General features: G+C 41.2%; 1 protein-coding gene across 28 annotated transcripts in view; it reads right to left on the bottom strand.

Moving 5' to 3' along the window:
* Window positions 1-17864, bottom strand: part of ABI2 (abl interactor 2) — a 182302-nt gene extending 164438 nt beyond the window's left edge. For 7 of the 28 annotated variants that reach the window (XM_073633320.1, XM_073633321.1, XM_073633342.1 and 4 more), the window contains exon 1: window positions 17544-17862. In XM_073633320.1, the coding sequence (XP_073489421.1) occupies window positions 17544-17660 (117 nt within the window). In that variant the 5' untranslated portion in view covers window positions 17661-17862. Of the gene's footprint in view, window positions 1-17543 lie in introns of all 28 variants that reach the window. The other 21 variants (XM_073633340.1, XM_073633341.1, XM_073633328.1 and 18 more) reach the window with 6 other exon arrangements.
* Window positions 17865-18780: the final 916 nt, after the last annotated feature.

The following is an 18780-nucleotide window of genomic DNA, read 5'->3' as shown; positions in this document are numbered from 1 at the left end:
GGTTGTGTGTCTCCACTGACATACAGCGTTGCTTGCCACCCACCACCCCCCCACAGACAAAACAGCAAGTGAGAAAATCCCTGCAAATTAGGGGAATTCCTTGGGGACCCCATGGTCCCCAGAACGTGTTTCCCCGTGGAAGATTTCTTGTCTATTACTTTGCTGGGGACAACCTAAAAATTTAGGATTTTCTTTGACCTTCACTTTCGAAGATAATGGTAAACCTCGATTAGAGAGGGTGAATCTCCATAAAGGGGACACAGACAGCAATGAAAACTGACAGGTGTTCTAATCCCACTCTACTCTATCCAAAACCAAGGAAAAAAAAAAAAAGTTTTGCCTTTAGTTATACTTTAAAGGTAAAAACTTCAGCCTTTACAGCCACAAGCTTCTAGTGCATTTATATAGAGGGTTGACATGAAATTTTTACATGGACCAAACTCTGTAGTAAACCAAAGATTGTTGTGTACCAAGTAAGCTTTTGAAACCTTTATATTCATTTCTTTTATCAAAGAGAAGAGACGGCGCCACTCACTAACCTAGTGCATTAGTATTGTAGATGAATGTGGCCTCAATGTTTTTTGTTTGCTTTGTTCATTTCTATTTTTAGACCTTTAACATATATTTACACGTTTCACATTAAAAAAAAAAAAAAGAGCAACATTTTAAAATAAATAAATAAATTTTATTTCATTTGTAAATAACTTTTTAATACTTTATACCATTGCTGACAGCTAAAGTGTAAACAAAACAGTTGCGATAGGTATCGGCGAGTACTTACATTTATTTATTTTATTTTTTTTAGAAGTATCAGTTCTTTATAAAAAAAAAAAAAAAAAATGGTATTTGTGCATCCAAGTCAACATACAACAATCCTGCACTGAAATTTAACATAAGAAAACTTGTATAGGGAAGTTCTAACATTCCACAGCACAATAGAAAGGATATTAAACCATTCACACAAGTCACTGCCCCCAAAGGATCAATGCCCTTAATACAGTTACCCAGACACAAGCATACATAAAATTGCAAGTATTACTTTTAAAGTGATTGTAAAGTCTCATTTAAAAAATAAATTAAAAAACAAACATATTATACTTACCTCCTCTGTGCAGTGGTTTTGCACAGAGCAGCCCCCGACCGTCTTCTGCGCTCCTGGCCCCTCCCTCCTGTCAAGTGCCCCCACAGCAAGCAGCTTGCTATGGGGGCACCCAAGCCAAGTCACAGCTCCCGATGTCTATTCAGACACAGAGCTGCAGCCCGGGCCTGCCCCCTCTCTCTCCCGATTGGTTGACTGACTTTGACAGCAGCGGAAGCCAATGACGCTGCTGCTGTGTCTCAGCCAATCAGGAGGGAGAGTCTCGGACGGCAGAGACATTCGTGGACATCACTGAACAGAGATTGGGCTCCGGTAAGTATTGGGAGGGCTGCTGCACATAGAAGGCTTTTTATCTCAATGCACAGAATGCATTAGGACAAAAAAAATAAAAATCTTCTGACTTTACAACTCTTAAGGAGTCAATCCATGTAAAACTGGTGGTTCAATTTTGGTACATTGCTAGAGTCAAAGTTATACTAAACACACACACTGTTTAATTTACAATGTCCCGTTTCTAACTGTATGTGGATGATGGCACCATTTAATTAATAATTATAATAAATAATAATAATAAAAAAACACACATCTAAGTACCTTTTTCCTAATCGATATACAGCTGTCACATGACCCAGCTCTTTCCCAGCCTGTCTGCAGGGAAACATAAGCAGGAGGAGCTTCCAGTCCTCTGCTGCTGGTTACATGTTTAAAATAAAATTGAAATTGATTAATATCAATAAACTATTATAAAATGGTCATACAGATATACATTTGAAATCAAATCTATTATTTTTTTAGCAATAACATGGTGTGGGCGGATTTCTGCCAGTCGCAGTCTGTGTCACACCCCTCCAGCCTGTGTCTTAGAATAAGGGGAGGTGAAGCCTCATTAATCTCATTAATCCCGGCCCCATTGTGTTTAGCTGGTTGGTGGGCATGGAGGAGAAGGGAGGAAGTGGGCTGTCATTTACCACTGTGTATACACCCACATGTGGGGCTCTATAGTCACATGGGCTGCTCAAATGTGGTAGGGAGGAAATGCCCAGCATAGAAACGCACTGAAAACAGAGCATGTGCGAAGTTGTCCCCACAGCTGCAAAATCCCAAGCTGAATTGGGGACTTGGACAGAAGGGGGAGATACGGAACAGTATCAACCAGGTTTTGTGCAGAATACAGAAAACAAATCTCATAGTGACTGAGTGAGTATGAACAGCATGTAATTCAGCAATGATAGTTTTTTACGATGTGGGTTAGGCCCCTTTCACACTGCCACGACTTGAAAGTCATTCGATTTTTCCGCAATTTCAGGGAATGCCTGTGTAAACTTGAGGTCTATTGACCTCAACTCGCATCAAAGTCGGACCAAAGTAGTACAGTGACTACTCTGAAGTCACACAGATATGAATGGTTATCATTGGGAATCATTTTGTACGACTTGTCATGCGACTTTGATGTCAAAAGTTGCAGGAAAAGTGTGAAAGGGGCCTTAGTGACTTTACACCACCTGAAAAAATTACTGAGGTGACAATTACAAGTTCTGACTCACCCTGTTAAGTCCATGTGCACATTTAGCATGGGGCTACTGGGCTTAGTTACAGGCAGAGGGCACAGATATACCAGGGCTGGGTATTGCACCAAGCTGTACTTACATTTAGTGAAGTATGCGCCCAGGGACTAACACCTGGAAAGCGAGAAATCTGCCTTCTGGGCTTTAGTCCCTGGGTGCATACTGCACTAAACGAAAGTACCACTGACTGCACCTCCCAGTCCCGTTCAGCTGCAGCAGCTGTCAGCAGGGCTGGACAGTAGACTTGTGCCCTTCACCTGTGGCTAAACACCCAGTGTGCATGGTGCCTGCACGTAACAGGAGGTACCGGAATACGAATGTGGGAAGAACACCCAAAAAAACTAAATGGATAGAAGAGGTCAGGGATTATGCCAGGAGAACAGAGCTCTCTTTTGCAGTATCCAAGACATAGAAGAAACAAGGGGTTCAGTCAGATCACCAGGCTCCAATAAAATATCTTGGATAAATTCATACAACCTCAGTATAAACTAGGGAACTGTGCATTCATTTTTGGTGAAATGTACTCCAATAGTTTTATGTTTCTACCTTGGACTACCTCATGTAAAGCTGGGTTGTTTTTTTTTCTTCAATATTGGATCTCCTCAATTACATTTTCACTGAAGTCTAGAATAAAGCTAGCTCTTAATCATGGGGCTGGTCCTAAATTTCAACCTATGAATATCACTGTGCTAGTTAGAAAGACCCCTAAAATCCTATCTTTAGTCTTCAACCACACAAGTTAAGTTTTCACTGGTTCCTCCTACAGGAACATGGATCAATGCCTTTCCATAGTAAAAGCACCTCCCCCACAGTGAGAAAACATAGTTAGGCACACAGTTAACCCTTTGATCACCTCTGTTAACTCCTTCCCTGCCAGTGTCATTAGTACAGTGACAGTACATATTTTTAGCACTAATCACTGTATTAGGGCCACTGGTCTCCAAAAAGTGTCAAACATGTCAGTAAGCCCTGCTTCACATTGTAGCGATTTGGCATGCTATTTGACATGTTAAATTGTATGCCAAGTCGGCAGCTATTGCCAGCAATGGCACCATCCAAATCGGTGTGGAGCCGCACCGATTCTCAAAAGTAGTTTTTGTACTACTTTTAAAAACTTCGGGGTGCGATTTCAACAGACATCTGTGCAGAAAGTCACACAGATGTCTCTGAAATCACCCCCCGAAGTCGGGACTGACATGCGGGAATGAAATCGTGTGAATTCAGCTGAACTCACACAATTTCATTCCTGCTATCAGTGTGAACCTGGGCTTAGTGTCCGATTTGTCCGCCGCAATATCGCAGTCCCACTATAAGTTGCTGATCGCTGCCATTACTAGTAAAAAATAAATAAAAATTCCATAAATATGTCCCATAGTTTGTAGATGCTATAATTTTTTCACAAACCAAATCTATACACATATTGGGATTTTTTTTTTTTACCAAAACATATGTAGTAGAATACATATGGGCCTAAATTGATGAAATTAGATTTTTTACATTTTTTTTATTGGATATGTTTTATAGCAGAAAGAATAAAATGTTTTTCATTTGTGGGAAAAAAAAACAAATTTTATTTGGATACAGCGTTACATGACCGCGCATTTGTCAGTTAAAGTGGATGTAAACCCAATGTCATCCTTTCTAAACTACTGCCATAGGGGTTATCTATAAGGATATACATGCCTCCTGCATGTATCTTTACCTGTCAAATGTCTCCCCTCTGTCTGTTATGAGACCCGAAAAACTGCATATTCTATGGGTGGGTCTGTTGTCTGGAGCTCGGTGGGTGGAGTCGTGATGTCAGTAGACTCCCCGCCCACCCCTACACTCCTTGTCAATATGCATTTTCTCCTGTGTATTTCTAACACTGAACTTCTGCTATGATCTCTAACATCCAGTGAAAAGACAGGAAAGTAACCACATGACTTCAGCATGCCAAATCATGCTGGGGTGTGATACAGCCAATCCTGGCAGAGCTGCTGAAGAAAGGAGTGGGGGAGGGAATTCAAAAATACTGCAGGTCTCTTAGGCTAGTGCACGAGATATGTAAATCATCTGTCACTCACAGCAAGGGGGAGTATTTGACAAAGTTTTTCTCAGTTTGTCAAGTTTTATCTCACTGAACAATAAACAAGGATTGCTCAGAGATGGATTAACTGTGTGTGGCAAGACTGGGCTCAAATGATAGGAAATCTTATACTCTACAGCAGGGATATGCAATTAGCAGACCTCCAGCTGTTGCAAAACTACAAGTCCCATCATGCCTTTGCCTCTGGGTGTCATGCTTGTGGCTGTCAGAGTCTTGCTATGCCTCATGGGACTTGTAGTTCTGCAACAGCTGGAGGTCCGCTAATTGCATATCCCTGCTCTACAGTATATATAAAAAAAAAATTTCGGGTTTACATCCACTTTAAAGTAGCGAAGTGCCATATTGCAAAAATGGCCTGGTCATGAAGCGGGTAAATCTTCCGGAGCTCAAGTGGTTAATGTAAAAACCTGTTTCTGTATTCCCCCCCACCCAAAACAGTTACCGGACACCACATGATCCAGCGCTGTCCCCACCAGCAGCCCTGCTAGTCTCTTTTCCTCCTTTCACAGATGACAAAGGCAGCATCCTGTAATGAGGAAGCCGGGCCGAACCACACTGTGTGTGTCAACAATTGCACACAATGTAAGTCAGGAGGGAGTCCGCAGGTGGACCACCATAGGTTTCCTGCTATAGGCTACCAAAAGAGCCAGGAGCACCAGTGGGGGACCTGAAAAGGTGAGGTTCAGGGCCACCCTGTGCAATCAGGCAAGCACACCACGTTTATTATTTTAATTAAAAAAATAAATAAACCTTTACAATCACTTTAATGCTTTTCCTCATTTGCAAATGATTTATAAAAGGACAGCTAAACATGATATACCACAACATCCATTTTACTGTTTCAATCAATATATATAAAATGATAATGGAAAGCACACCATTAATAAAATTAGTATTAAGACAATTGCAATGAGAACAGCTTTCTTGGAGGTGAGAAGTTATTCATATGGCAAAACACTAATGCTAAAACCACCTCTGATTCACAAAACCTAGGCACTCCTTTAGCCAAGGGAAAATAAACACAGCCATGCCATACTATTATGAAAAGCCATTCATAATTTACAATAATTAAACTGGGTGTGTAAATTCATCTGAAATGGGTGTTCCAACAGTAAGATCATGCTTCCTGAGAAGCACACCAGTAAAAAGGTTAATGACATTAACACCCAAGCTTTACACACGTATGAAGCATTGCAATAAAATGATGATCTCCTCACATCAAAGTCAAAACACAGCATAATGATAATGGGACATTTAAGGCATAGAAAATGTTTCTTCATGATAGTGTCATTGTTTTCTACATATCTGCTAAGCAAACATTAGGTTTTGGTGTTCAGAAACAGAATCATCATGTAGCTACAAAGTGAAACATTGTCCTCAGTTGTCAAACATCCAATCACGTGTGGAGAAGAAAAAAAATAAAAAAACACCTTCTCCCACACAGCACTGAATGTCTGAATTGAACATTCACTAGTTGATTTGGTAAATTAGGCCCACATAGCGCCAAACAACACCAAGGTGGTCCTTAATAGTTCACATGTTTTTTTTAATTAACAGGCTAATCGCTGGACGTCCATAAGGCCTTCGACAGCATTGAGTGGCATTACCTCTGGTCATGGGCAAATTTGGTTTTGGCAAGGTGTTTCTGTCTTGGGTCCAGTTCTACAGCTCACCGCAATTATAGGAGAGGCGGACATATTTCTTTACCCGTCAGGGGTGCCCATTGTCCCCTCTCCTCGTCGCCACTGAGCCCATGGCGGCCTTGATTCAGGCTAACCTCTGTATCAGAGGCTTTCGGCATGGAGAGCTGCATGAAAAACGTATGCTCTATGTGGACGACACTGTGCTGCTTCTGAGCGACACTGCTGACTCACTAAAGGAAGCAATGTCAGTGATTGCGGGCTTTGGAACATACTCAGGCCTAGTAATCAACTGGACCAAATCCTCACTCATGCCGATAGACATAGCACCGTATAGTCTGGGGCATACGGTACATGATGTGCTGGTGTCATCCGGTTTTAAAATACCTGAGAGTCCATGTCACTCCTGTGACACGGGATTATCTTTCCCTCAATTTGTCACCCTTGATCAATAGAATTTGAGAGAGACAAAGTCTGGGCGCCCTTAAGATGCCCATGGTAGGCAGGGTGAATCTTATAAAAATGATCTTCATGCCACAATTTCTTTACACTCTGCATAACACACCTATGGTGGTTCCCCTTAAAGTATTCTGAATCATTATCAGGGCATTTCTATGGCTCAACAAGCCCCCACAGGTTAAGTTGGAGCAATTGGAAAAGTCCAAAGAGGCGGGGGGCCTGGCGCTGCCTAATCCGTGACTGTATTATTTAGTGGCCCAGCTGTAGCATATTACACGGACCAGGAACTGGGATTAATAATATAATTAAGAGGCCCTGGCCTATGCAAAATCCAACAAACAATTCCCCACGTACGTCCTCATACAAAAATTTTGGAATAAAGTTAGGCAGCTATAGGAGGTTTATGGGTTCAGGGTGGATAAAAATGATTTTTTTTTTAATCAAATTTTTTGATTTGAATCAAATTTTTTTTATTTAAAAATCAATTTTTTTTAATCAAATTTATTTTAATAAAATGCTTTTGGAGTAAAAAAATCTATTAGAGCTGCACGAATAATCGTCAAGAATCGTTATCGCGATTTTTTTCCCCATTGCGTTCTTGAGTGTTTCTCGATTCTATGCAGAGAATTCTCTCTGCTCTGCTGAAGCCGACAGCTGTCAAGAGAAAGGAAGAAAAAAAAAAAAAAAAAAAAAAAAAAAAAAAAAAAAAAAAAAAAAAAAACACAGGCAGTCTGCCTAAAATCACAACATTCTTTAGCAGTGGAACTTAAGCATAACCCTTTCATGACTAAGCCTATTTTTGACATTTGGTGTTTACAAGTTGAAATCCATATTTTTTGCTAGAAAATTACTTAGAGCCCCCAAACATTATATATTATTATTTTTTAGCAGAGAATCTAGAGAATAAAATGGCGATTATTGCAATATTTTATCTCACACGATATTTGTGCAGCTGTGTTTTAAACGCAACTTTTTGGGAAAAGGGACACTTTCATGAATTTAAAAAAAAACAAACAGTAAAGTTAGCCCAATTTTTTTGTATAATGTTAAAGATGATGTTATGCCGAGTAAATAGATACCAAACATGTCACGCTTTATAATTGCACGCACTCGTGGAATGGCAACAAACTACGGTACCTAAAAATCTCCATAGGCGAAGCTTTAAATTTTTTTTACGGTTACCAGGTTAGAGTTACAGAGGAGGTCTAGTGCTAGAATTATTGCTCTCGCTCGGACGATCGCGGCGATCACATGTGCGATTTGAACACCGTTTACATATGCGGGCGCGACTTCCGTATGCGCTTTCTTTGCTGCGCAAGCTCGCGGGGACGGGGGGCGCTTTAAACATTTTTTTTCTTATTTATTTTTATATTTATAAATTGTGTTTAAAAAAAAATTTTTTTTGATGACTTTTATTGCTGTCACAAGGAATGTAAACATCCCTTGTGACAGTAATAGGTGGTGACAGGTATTCTTTATGGAGGGATCGGGGGTCTAAAAGTATTCAGATCGCCGTTGGCAGCCGAGTAAACGGGAAGTGACGTCATGAAATCGCTTCCGTTTTTACAATTAGGAGGCTGGAACGAAGCCGCTTACGTGGATACCTGGAAAGCAGATCGCCGGCTCTAAAAAACAGTACCGGGATGATGCCTGCAGCTGCGGGCATCATCCCGGTATAACCCCCGAAAGCCAAGTACATCTGCATATGCTCGGCGGGAAGGGGTTAAACATTTAACAGTTTGTCAAAGGAATAGACTTGTGTGTAAATGAGGAAAGTTTAACCACTTAATATAAATAAACCTTTTTCTGACATTTATTGGTTTCAAGTTAAAATCTTTTTTTTTGGCTAGAAAATTACTTAGAACCCCCAAATATATATATTATATATATATATATATATATATATATATATATATATATATATATATATATATATATATATATATATATATATATATATATATATATATATATATTTTTTTTTTTTTTTTTTTTTTTAAGTAGAGACCATAGAGAATAAAATGGTGGTTGTTGCAATATTATGTCACACTGTATTTGCGCAGCGGTCTTTCAAAGGCAATTTTTGGGGAAAAATTTAATTTAATGATAAAAAAAAAAAAAAAAACCCAGTAAAGTTAGCCCAATTTTTTTTGTATAAATGTGAAAGATTTTATGTCACAAGAATCATGATCTTTTATTTCTAAGCAAAAAATCATGATTCTCATTTTGGCCAGAATCATGCAGCTCTAAAATCTAAAGATAGTTTTTTTATTTAAGATACATTAATAATTTATTTTAGTTTATTCACCACGAAATGGGGCATGGAAGCTGTATATTCTGTAATATTTACATTTTTGGTAAACTCATTCAATGAATCCAAGCTCTGCAAGCCGAGATAACATGCACTGCATTACAGCTGCATGATTCAGGCCAAAATCAGAATCACGATTTTTTTGCTTAGAATAAAAAGGATCACGATTCTCGCGAATCTTTCACATTTACAACAAGAAAAAAAAAAAATATATGAGCTAATTTTACTGGCTAGTTTTTGTTTTTTTAATTCATTAAAGTAACTTTTTTTTTTTTTTTTTTTAATTGAATTTGAAAGACCGCTGCGCAAATACAGTGTGACATAAAATATTGCAACAACCACCATTTTTTCTCTAGGGTGTCTACTAAAAAAATATATAAACATAAAATGTTTGGGGGTTCTAAGTAATTTTCTAGCAAAAAAAAAAAAAAAAAAAGATTTTAACTTGAAACCAACAAATGTCAGAAAAAGGTTTAGTGTTTAAGTGGCTAAACTTTTTTCACTTACACACAGTCTATTCCATTGACAAGTTGTTACAATGTTTATACTTAAGTTCAACTGATAAAGAATGTTTTGATTCTTGGCAGACTGTCCAGTTTTTCTCTTCCTTTCTGTGGAGGGCTGTGGCTTCAAAAGAGCAAAGAGAATTCTTTGCATAGAAATAATTGTGAAACACTTTAGTCAAGATCCCAATAACGATTCTCGATGGTTAATTGTGCAGCTCTACATTGCATTGATGCATTGACACAATTTCACAGTAACCATGAGATAAAACAAAGCTCAGGAATATTACTTTATCCCATTGTTTTGCAAATCTATGTACACTACAAACTCTATGATTGAATCGGTTCTGATACTGCTGTTTTACTAACCTGACAGCTTATTATTCTAAATAGGAAACCTTTATTTGGTTTGCAAACATTAAAGATTATAACTACCAGCAAGAAAAAGTCCTTACATTTAAAGAGCACCTGTCATTTCAAATCCATCATGGCAGCATCTGTTAGCGGACAATCACTCACCTGCTGCCTCCACATCCCTCACCTTGTTGTGCAACTGCCGCATCACCAGCCGTCTCACTAAAGTGAATGGGACTGTCGGTGAGTCAATAGCAGGTCAAAAGGAGAAGCTGCTGCGGGACAGAGATGACAGTTGCTCTTAAAAATTATGATTTAAATCAAGTTGATTTAAAGTGGTGTTCCGGACGAAATTATACTTTTTAAATAAAAATACCCCTATAATACACAAGCTTAATGTATTCTAATAAAGTTAGTCTGTAAACTAAGGTCTGTTTTTTTAGTTTATAGCAGTAGTTTGTTATTTTATAAACTTACAGCAGGCCGTGGCCATCTTGTGTGGGCATCTGAAGCCAGACTATTTCTTCCTGGATCTCATCCTTGCAGATCTCGCACATGCTCAGCACAGCACAAGCAGTGTAATAGGTTTCAGGTCAGGTTTCCATAGCAACAACAGTTTCAGAGGAAGTTGCCGCCCCTTCCCAGAAGGCATTGCAAACAGGAAATGATGCGATGGGCTGCAGCCAGGGAGGAGGAAGTGAAAAATGAATACAGCAGATATACAGTAGGTGCTGAGAAAAAAAAATAAAAAATATCCAATTTGTGTACAGTGCACAGTTTAGTGAGGGATGCTGAAGAGTTGTAAAAGTGGGTGGAACTCCACTTTAAAGCAAGTTTTTTTTACTAGTGAGTTAAAATCGACTTGATTTTAATCAAATCAAATTACTAAACCCTGGATGGGTTTACTAGTTATAGCCCCATCTGGGCAAATGGATATTATGAAGAGCTACAGGCACTGGGGTTGCGGGGCTCGGTGGAGGAGGCACGGAGTTACACACCTGCGCCACATTTTTGCCGCTGGTAAATTGTGCTCTTTCTTCTCTGCAGGAGCAGTTTCGACTCCCCCACACAATGTATTTTTACAACAAGCAGCTGCACCATGCGGTTAAAGCACAATCGAGCAGGTTGTCCAGATGTGCTCAATGCCTGTCTCAGCTATACATTGTACTGCGGGCACACTTTACACCAACTACTGTTCAGGATGGGGGGGTGAAACCGGATTCGGACTGCCCCAGATGTCTGAGGGACCATGGGGATCTTATTCATTTGCTGTGGCGCTGTCCCAAGCTGCATTTATATTGGACAGGTGTTCTGACTACTGTTAATAGAGTTTTCCAGGTCAATGTACCGAGGGACCCAAAACCATGTATATTGGATGATCTCCCAATTGATGATCATCCAAAGCAAGTTATTGCTAGAGCCTTGTTTCAGGCTCATTCATCGACATTGGAAGGCAGTCGACCCTCCAACGGTGACAGAATGGATAGCTCAGATAAGAGATACTTTACGGTTGGAGAAGTTTATCTTTCAGCATAAGGGACGCTCCGGCAAGTTTGATAAACTGTGGGCGCCTTGGTTAGATACCCCTGGCCTCTCTCCTGTAGATCTAGCATTAGATAGACTATAACTATAATGCTGTTGGTATAACAATCTTGGGCGCTAGGGATGACTGCTAGCTAGATGTTATGTAATTCTTGACAGGTTATGTACTGGCGGTATGTAGGTTCTACTTGATCCATGTCATAAGATGTTGTGAAGTGATTGCTGCTTATAATGAACATGACATTATATTCTCTGTAACCAGAATTTATGACAGATGTTGCTTTCTGTAAGTATTATTTTTCTTTAATAAACTTCTTTGAGAAAAATAAATAATAAATTACAGGTTAGCACAGCGCTAGAGTGAGGACTTGGGCAAGTATTGGAGAAGGGGGTAATGTTTCTTCTTCACCGATGTGTGCGGATGAGGCTGCACTGATGGGCACTGCAAAACACTGTACTCACTGCTCCCTTCACAGATCCTGCTCTCCTTCCCTTAGACACAGTCCCTGTGTCAGGAAAGGAGAGCCATTAACATTCAAAGACCTGTTGTGTTTACATCTGTGACCGCTTGTGACTGGACACAGCGATCACCTTGTAAAGCACCACTGTGTTTGGCCCTTTACCCTGATCTGTGATGTACTGTGTCCAAGGCAGACAGCGGTCACAGAGTTCCTGATGCGCCACACAGGAGGTCATCTAGGAACGCCCTCCCAGAACTAGGGAATGGCCAGATATTAAACATAGTGCAGTTGGGAAGTGGATAAGGCAGCCCTTTAATTCAAATGGACCATCAAATTCACCACGACATAATAACTGCACCTACAGCAAGTTTTGCTAGCACAGCATTGCATTATCACTCATTGTGGCGCAGTGCAATTCATAATGAACTGAAATGCAGACAAGGAGCCTTAAAAAAAAAAAAACAACACACACACGAGGATCCTTAATGTGGTTGGCTCTTAAAAGGAGTACATTCTTTTACATAGCCAAGCAAACCTAAATTTTGAATACTCAATGTGTACAGAAATATATAGAATTTTCCTTGCATACTAGCTGTATAATTGTAGAAAATTAAGGTCCACGAGTGCTAAGGGCCCTTTCACACTGGGGCGGGGGCAAAGCGCCGCTATTGTAAGCGACGCTTTACCGTCGGTATTCGGCCGCTAGCGGGAGGTTTTACGCCCCGCTAGCAGCCAAGAAAGGGTTAAAAACCACCGCAAAGCGCCTCTGCAGAGGCGCTTTGCCGGCGGTATAGCCACGCTGTCCCATTGTTTTCAATGGGCAGGAGCGGTATATACTCCGTTCCTTCACCGCTCCGAAGATGCTGCTAGCTATTTGTGCTATAAACAAAAAAAGACAATTAAAAAAAAAAAAAAAACAAACAACATTTTTTACTATAATAAATATCCCAATTTAAAAAAATAAATAAATAAATTTCCTCAGTTTAGGCCAATATGTATTCTACATATTTTGGGTTAAAAAAAAAAATAAAAAAAAAAAAAAACAATCGCAATAAGCGTATATTGATTGGTTTGCGCAAAGGTTATAGCGCCTATACAATAGGGGATATATTTATGGCATTTTTAGTATTTTTTTTTTTTTTCTAGTAATGGTGGCAATCTGCGATTTTTATTGTGACTGACATTGCGGCACTGGACACTTTTTTTACCATTTTGGGACCATTGACATTTATACAGCGATCAGTGCTGATTACTGTATAAATGTCACTGGCAGGGTAGGAGTTAACACTATGGGGCGATCAAGGGGTTAAATGTATTACCTGGGGAGTGATTCTAATTGTGGGGGGATGGGACTGACTAGGGAGGAGACCGCTCACTGTTCCTATATTCTAGGAACACGATCTGTCTCCTCTCCCCTGACAGGACGTGGATCTGTGCATTTACACACACAAATCCACGTTCCTGCTCTGTCACCAGCAATCGCGGGTGCCCGGGGGACATCGCGGCTGCTGAGCATGATTACCGGCTCCTGAGTGACGAGGCGGGCGCCCCGCACACGCCACCTATACAGCTGGGAATCAGAGGATGTCATATGACAATATGCAGGTATTGAAGTGGTAACAAAAAAAAAAAAAAAAGAAGAAGGAATAGATTTTTACTCTAAAAGCATTAACTAAATTTGATAAAAATTGAAAAAAAAAAAAAAAAAAAAAAAAAAAAAACACGATTTACATCAAAAATCCTATCTAAAAGATAGTTTTCTATTTAAGATATATTAATAATTTAGTTTATTCAACATGAAATGGAGCTTAGTTATGCATGAGGCTGTATATTCTGCAATATTCACATTTTTGGTAAACTCATTCAATGAATGCAAGCAGAGATAACATGCACTGCATTGATGCATTCACAGAATTTCACAGTAGCCATGAGATAAACAAAAGTTCAGGAATATTCTTTTATCCCATTGTTTTGCAAATCTATGTACACTACAAACTGATTGAATCAGTTCTGATATCGCCGTTTTACTAACCTGACAGCCTAGTATTCTAAAATAGGAAACCTTCAATTTGTTTGCAAATATTAAAGATTATAACTACCAGCAAGAATAAGTCCTTATATTTAAAGAGCACCTATCATTTCAGATCCATTATGGCAGTGCCTGTTAGGGGGCATCCACTCGCCTGCTGCCGCCACGTCCCTCACCTTGTTGTGTCACTGCCACATCACCATCCGTCCCATTAAAGTGAATGTGACTGTCGGTGAGTCAACAGCGGGTCTGAGGAGGATTTGCTGCAGGACAGAAATGACAGTTGCTCTTGTAAAATAATGGATTTAAATCGAGTTGATTTAAATCAAGCCATTTTACTAACGATTTAAAATCGACTTGATTTAATTTAAATCCACCCTGCTTCACGGTGTACATCTAGCCACGTGGCTCAAATCTAGATTCTAAAGAGAAATACTTTGCTAAATGTTTTTGTGCAATTTACACATATCAGACTACGCTCACATCTGTTCTTGCAAACTCTGCACCTGTTTACTTTTGGTCTAGCAACAATTAGCAATTTGCCACAATGTAGCTCTGTGCACTTCCGCAACTCCATACATTACTGCCCTAGGCAACACTGCAGGTCTGCACACTTCTACACTAGCCGACTTTTTTTTTTTTTTTTTTTTTTTTTTTTAGTCATTGATACCACACAAACTTCTGCACTAACCAACACGCCCATTACACTCACCAAAAATGGAGCAACACCCACCCTTGCACTTGCCAATGCCTCAATGATGTGCACTTTTGCACTCACCAACATTAGTCCAATGCACATTTTTGCACTTGCCAATACTGCACAAGCATGCGCTTTTGTGGTCACCAACATGCACCGATGTGCAAATCTGCAAGGATACTCGCTCACACCGCACCTCTATACATTTCTGCACTAGCCAAGCCTGCAGCCACATGCATTTCTGTCCTTGCCTACACAGCAAAAACAAACTTTTCTGCACTCACTAACACCCCACAGAGACACGCGTTTTCATTCACCGACACAGTACTGATGTGCATTTTTGCACTCTACAATACCACAGTGATGAACTCTTCAACTTACCAGCAATATGCTGACACCACAATGGTGTGCTTTACTGTATTTGCCAACAATGCATTTTGAAACACACTTACACAGCTGCCATGCCCACTTCTGCAATCACCAACACCACAACAAGGAACACGTGTTGATTTTCCATACTGTTATAGGGTTGCCACCTCATCCCTTTAAATCTAAACACATATGAATTACACAGGTTCTGTGGCTGATTAAAGCAGAGTACATCCACTTTAACTTTTTATTAATCAATTAATGCCAATAATGTACTTATGGAACAGGTTATTTGTTTTTTATTCGTGGGCTTACCTTGTTTATAAGCTGCTCAACTGCACTTCCTCCTTCTTCCACCCATGGGTAATGACGTCATTTCCCAGCGGCGCACTGTCTCCTGGGAGCTCGGTGTCATAATTCCCAGGAGTCAGTGTGTATCGTCGCCGCTCAGCATCGCGAGATTTCAAAACCGGAGGTTGACATAAATGTTTATCTTCGTTGCCATCACAACGGGGCAGGCACTTCCAATGCCGTTGTGATGGCAATGTCAGAAGTCACGGCGCTGCGAGCCATACATATTGCGAATGCGTGAGAATAGGCGGTGCATGCTGATCGCTCAGCTGCATCGTATCCCAAAAGATAGTGCTTGTGGGCTTCACATGCCCACAAGCAATATGGAAAATGCCAGGAGAGAATATAAGATATCGTACGATCGGTAATCGAGCGGCGATCGATCCCTAAAATGTGAGTGATATAAATAAGAGGCTTTTTTTTTTTTTTAAAAAAAGGAATTCATCCAAAAAAAATTAATAATTTTAGACAGCTGGAACTCTGCTTTAAGGTGATAATTAAACTCAGCGCCTTATCTATATTAAATTGGCCTCATAACCTATGAAATTCATATGTTTTGGGGTTTAAAGGGATGAGGTGGCAACCCTATACTGTTAACATGTGGTTACACCCCTTTAATACCTGATGGAATATATACATGTACAAGCCATTAGGATCCGAGCACAGGTATACCTTTTGTATTGTAGGTCAGACCAGAACACAGTGGCCCTCCCCCAATTTGTCTCTTGGCCCCATGTTGGCATTGTGTCCACAGCAGCATTTGATTTTTGCAGGACGGGTTCGGGACCAGCGGTAGACAGTTGGCCAGCTTAAACATGTATTGCAAAATGTGTGTGAACTAAAAATCCCTGTTTTTTTCTTTATTGCAAAGTTTGCTAGAAAGGGTAAATAGCAGTGTGCAGAGGGTTCATCCAGAATTTGTAGGTTTTCCATACTCATCTTGTTCAATAAATGCACACACTTTCACTAGTGATGCATTACTGAGCTTCATTAGCTGTGTCTTTTATAGCTGCCTGGGGTTTAGCTGTAACATAAATATTCAAAATGACATGGTAAAGCCTATAGAAGATCAGTGACCAGGATCAGTCTCTGCATAAAGTGTATCACAACACTGTCAGGACCCAATTGTGTTTGTTTATACCCTGACAGCTGATAGCAGTGTGTGAAAATACAAGGTGGACAATGGCTTTGTAAACAAACATCCACAGAAACACAAACTTTACATCAAAATGAAAAAAAAAAAAAAAAAAAAAAACATCCTAGGATAAGGAGGACAACTGAGCCAAACCCCCAATTCTACAGAGAGCCGGAACTGGGGGGGGGGGGGGGGGTAATGAGATCTCTGCATATCACAGCACAGCCACTGATCGTTCTCTATATAATAATACATAGAACTGGTCTTTATGATTAGATTACAGTGATGATAGTAAAGGTGAACCCCTGTCAGTGCAAGCAGAGATCAGTGATGATGATGCTGATGATGAGATGGAGGGATGTGTGATGATGGAGGGATGTGTGATGATGGAGGGATGTGTGATGATGGAGGGATGTGTGATGATGGAGGGATGTGTGATGATGGAGGGATGTGTGATGATGGAGGGATGTGTGATGATGGAGGGATGTGTGATGATGGAGGGATGTGTGATGATGGCTGGTGTCTCCAGGTATAATTAGAACTAGTCATGGAGCTTCATCTCCATTCACATGGTGTGATCCTAGAAGGGATGAGATTGGCCATACACCGAGCACATCAATGGGCTCTTCAATGAATGGGGCGCACAGGGTGATAACAAGCTCAGCACTGGCTCTATAGAAAACCCATTCACCTCCTGGGTGACGGAAAGGTCAGTCCAGCGCCGAGCAGCAGCTCATCCATATAACATATTCGTCTGATTCCAGTGGGTGATGTCAGCCTATGATATGAAGCCCCGGATGGTGGGAATACACAGGCAGCGATGTGCTCAGTCCCCGGGGTCGTCGTGTGTATTCCACACACCCCCCCATACACATATATAGATTTATATATACACACATATACAGAGGGGGAGCCCCCATCTCTCACCCCCTCACACACCTGAATGTAGTTGTTCTCGCAGTAGTCCGCTACCCTCTCCAAATTGGTATAACTGTCGAGCAGGGCCCGCCGGCCGCCGGGGATCTCCTCCTCCAGCAGCATCTGCAGCTCCGCCATGTTTTTCCTCAGCACATTCTCCTCCTAGGAGCCCCGCTACACTGCGGAGGGAGAGCGAGGAAAAGGCAAACGCGGGAACGCGCGCTGTGTGAACAAAAAACCCAAAAGGCGCGCTCCCTTCACACTCTCAGCAAGTGGGCATGTCCAAAGGAGCGCGCACCCGAGCTCACAGCTGTGGTGGAAACAAGCGCGCCTGCGCGGCGCTAATGGGCGGGGCTTGGGGGGTGCGCGGTCTTGTCTTGTCTTTTTGCTGGATCTCCGCTTCGTACGGTCTCCTAGCAACAGGAAGACACTGAGAGCGCTAGAAAGAGGGCACCATGGTGGTGACCCATAGCGCTCAGCTGACACTCAATTAAAGGGAATGTCCTTCTTTTGGAAGCATGTGTCTGTCAGTCTTTTCTTTTTTCGTCCCTGGTGTACAGACCTCTGTAAAAACAATCTTGTATTCAATTATTGCAAGTGTTAGATCTTTTTCACACTGGGGAGGTTGTTGCATTCAAAGGAGAATCCCACCTTTTGCAAATAAATGCACCCATGCAAAACGCCAAAATGTGCAGTTATAATTTTTTTTTTCGCATTGGAGCCTGCAAAGCTTGGCAACCACGATCAATGGATTGTGGGTTCATTGCTCTGGATTCTGCAGACTTTTCCTTCTACCCAGGTCCTTTCAGCCACTTAGCTGGGGAAACTATCAGGGAGCGCATTGGGCAGGGGGCTTTTGGGGGTTGTTTATGGGGCCACCATGTTTCATGTTATATCCTATGTAGGCAGGGCCACCATCGGGGGGGGGGGGGGGGGACTGCTCTTACATATGTAGGGGGCCCGGGAGTCCCGAGGGGTCCGGCTCCAACCAGTTGTTGGGTCCAAACATCCCTCAGAGTGTCCTGCCCAAATACCCAGTCAGCCTCCCTGCTGCCACAGTCGAGCCACTCAGCAATAGTGCAGGCTGTGCAGCAATCAGAGCTGTCCCTGAATGCATGGGGACTAACGGCATCCACTGCCACCAGCGCCGCTGGTCTCAGCTCTAGGGTTTGGTTGCTAGGACTGCCTATGTCCAGGCCTAAAGCTGTGTAAGGGGTCCCAAAATTTCTGTTGGCTTCCCTGCATGTAGCGCTACCCC

The sequence above is a fragment of the Aquarana catesbeiana genome, linkage group LG06 (genome assembly GCF_042186555.1).
Source record: "Aquarana catesbeiana isolate 2022-GZ linkage group LG06, ASM4218655v1, whole genome shotgun sequence".
Taxonomy (NCBI): domain Eukaryota; kingdom Metazoa; phylum Chordata; class Amphibia; order Anura; family Ranidae; genus Aquarana; species Aquarana catesbeiana.
Note: the sequence above shows the minus strand (reverse complement) of the source record. Positions and strands in the feature narration are given on the sequence as shown.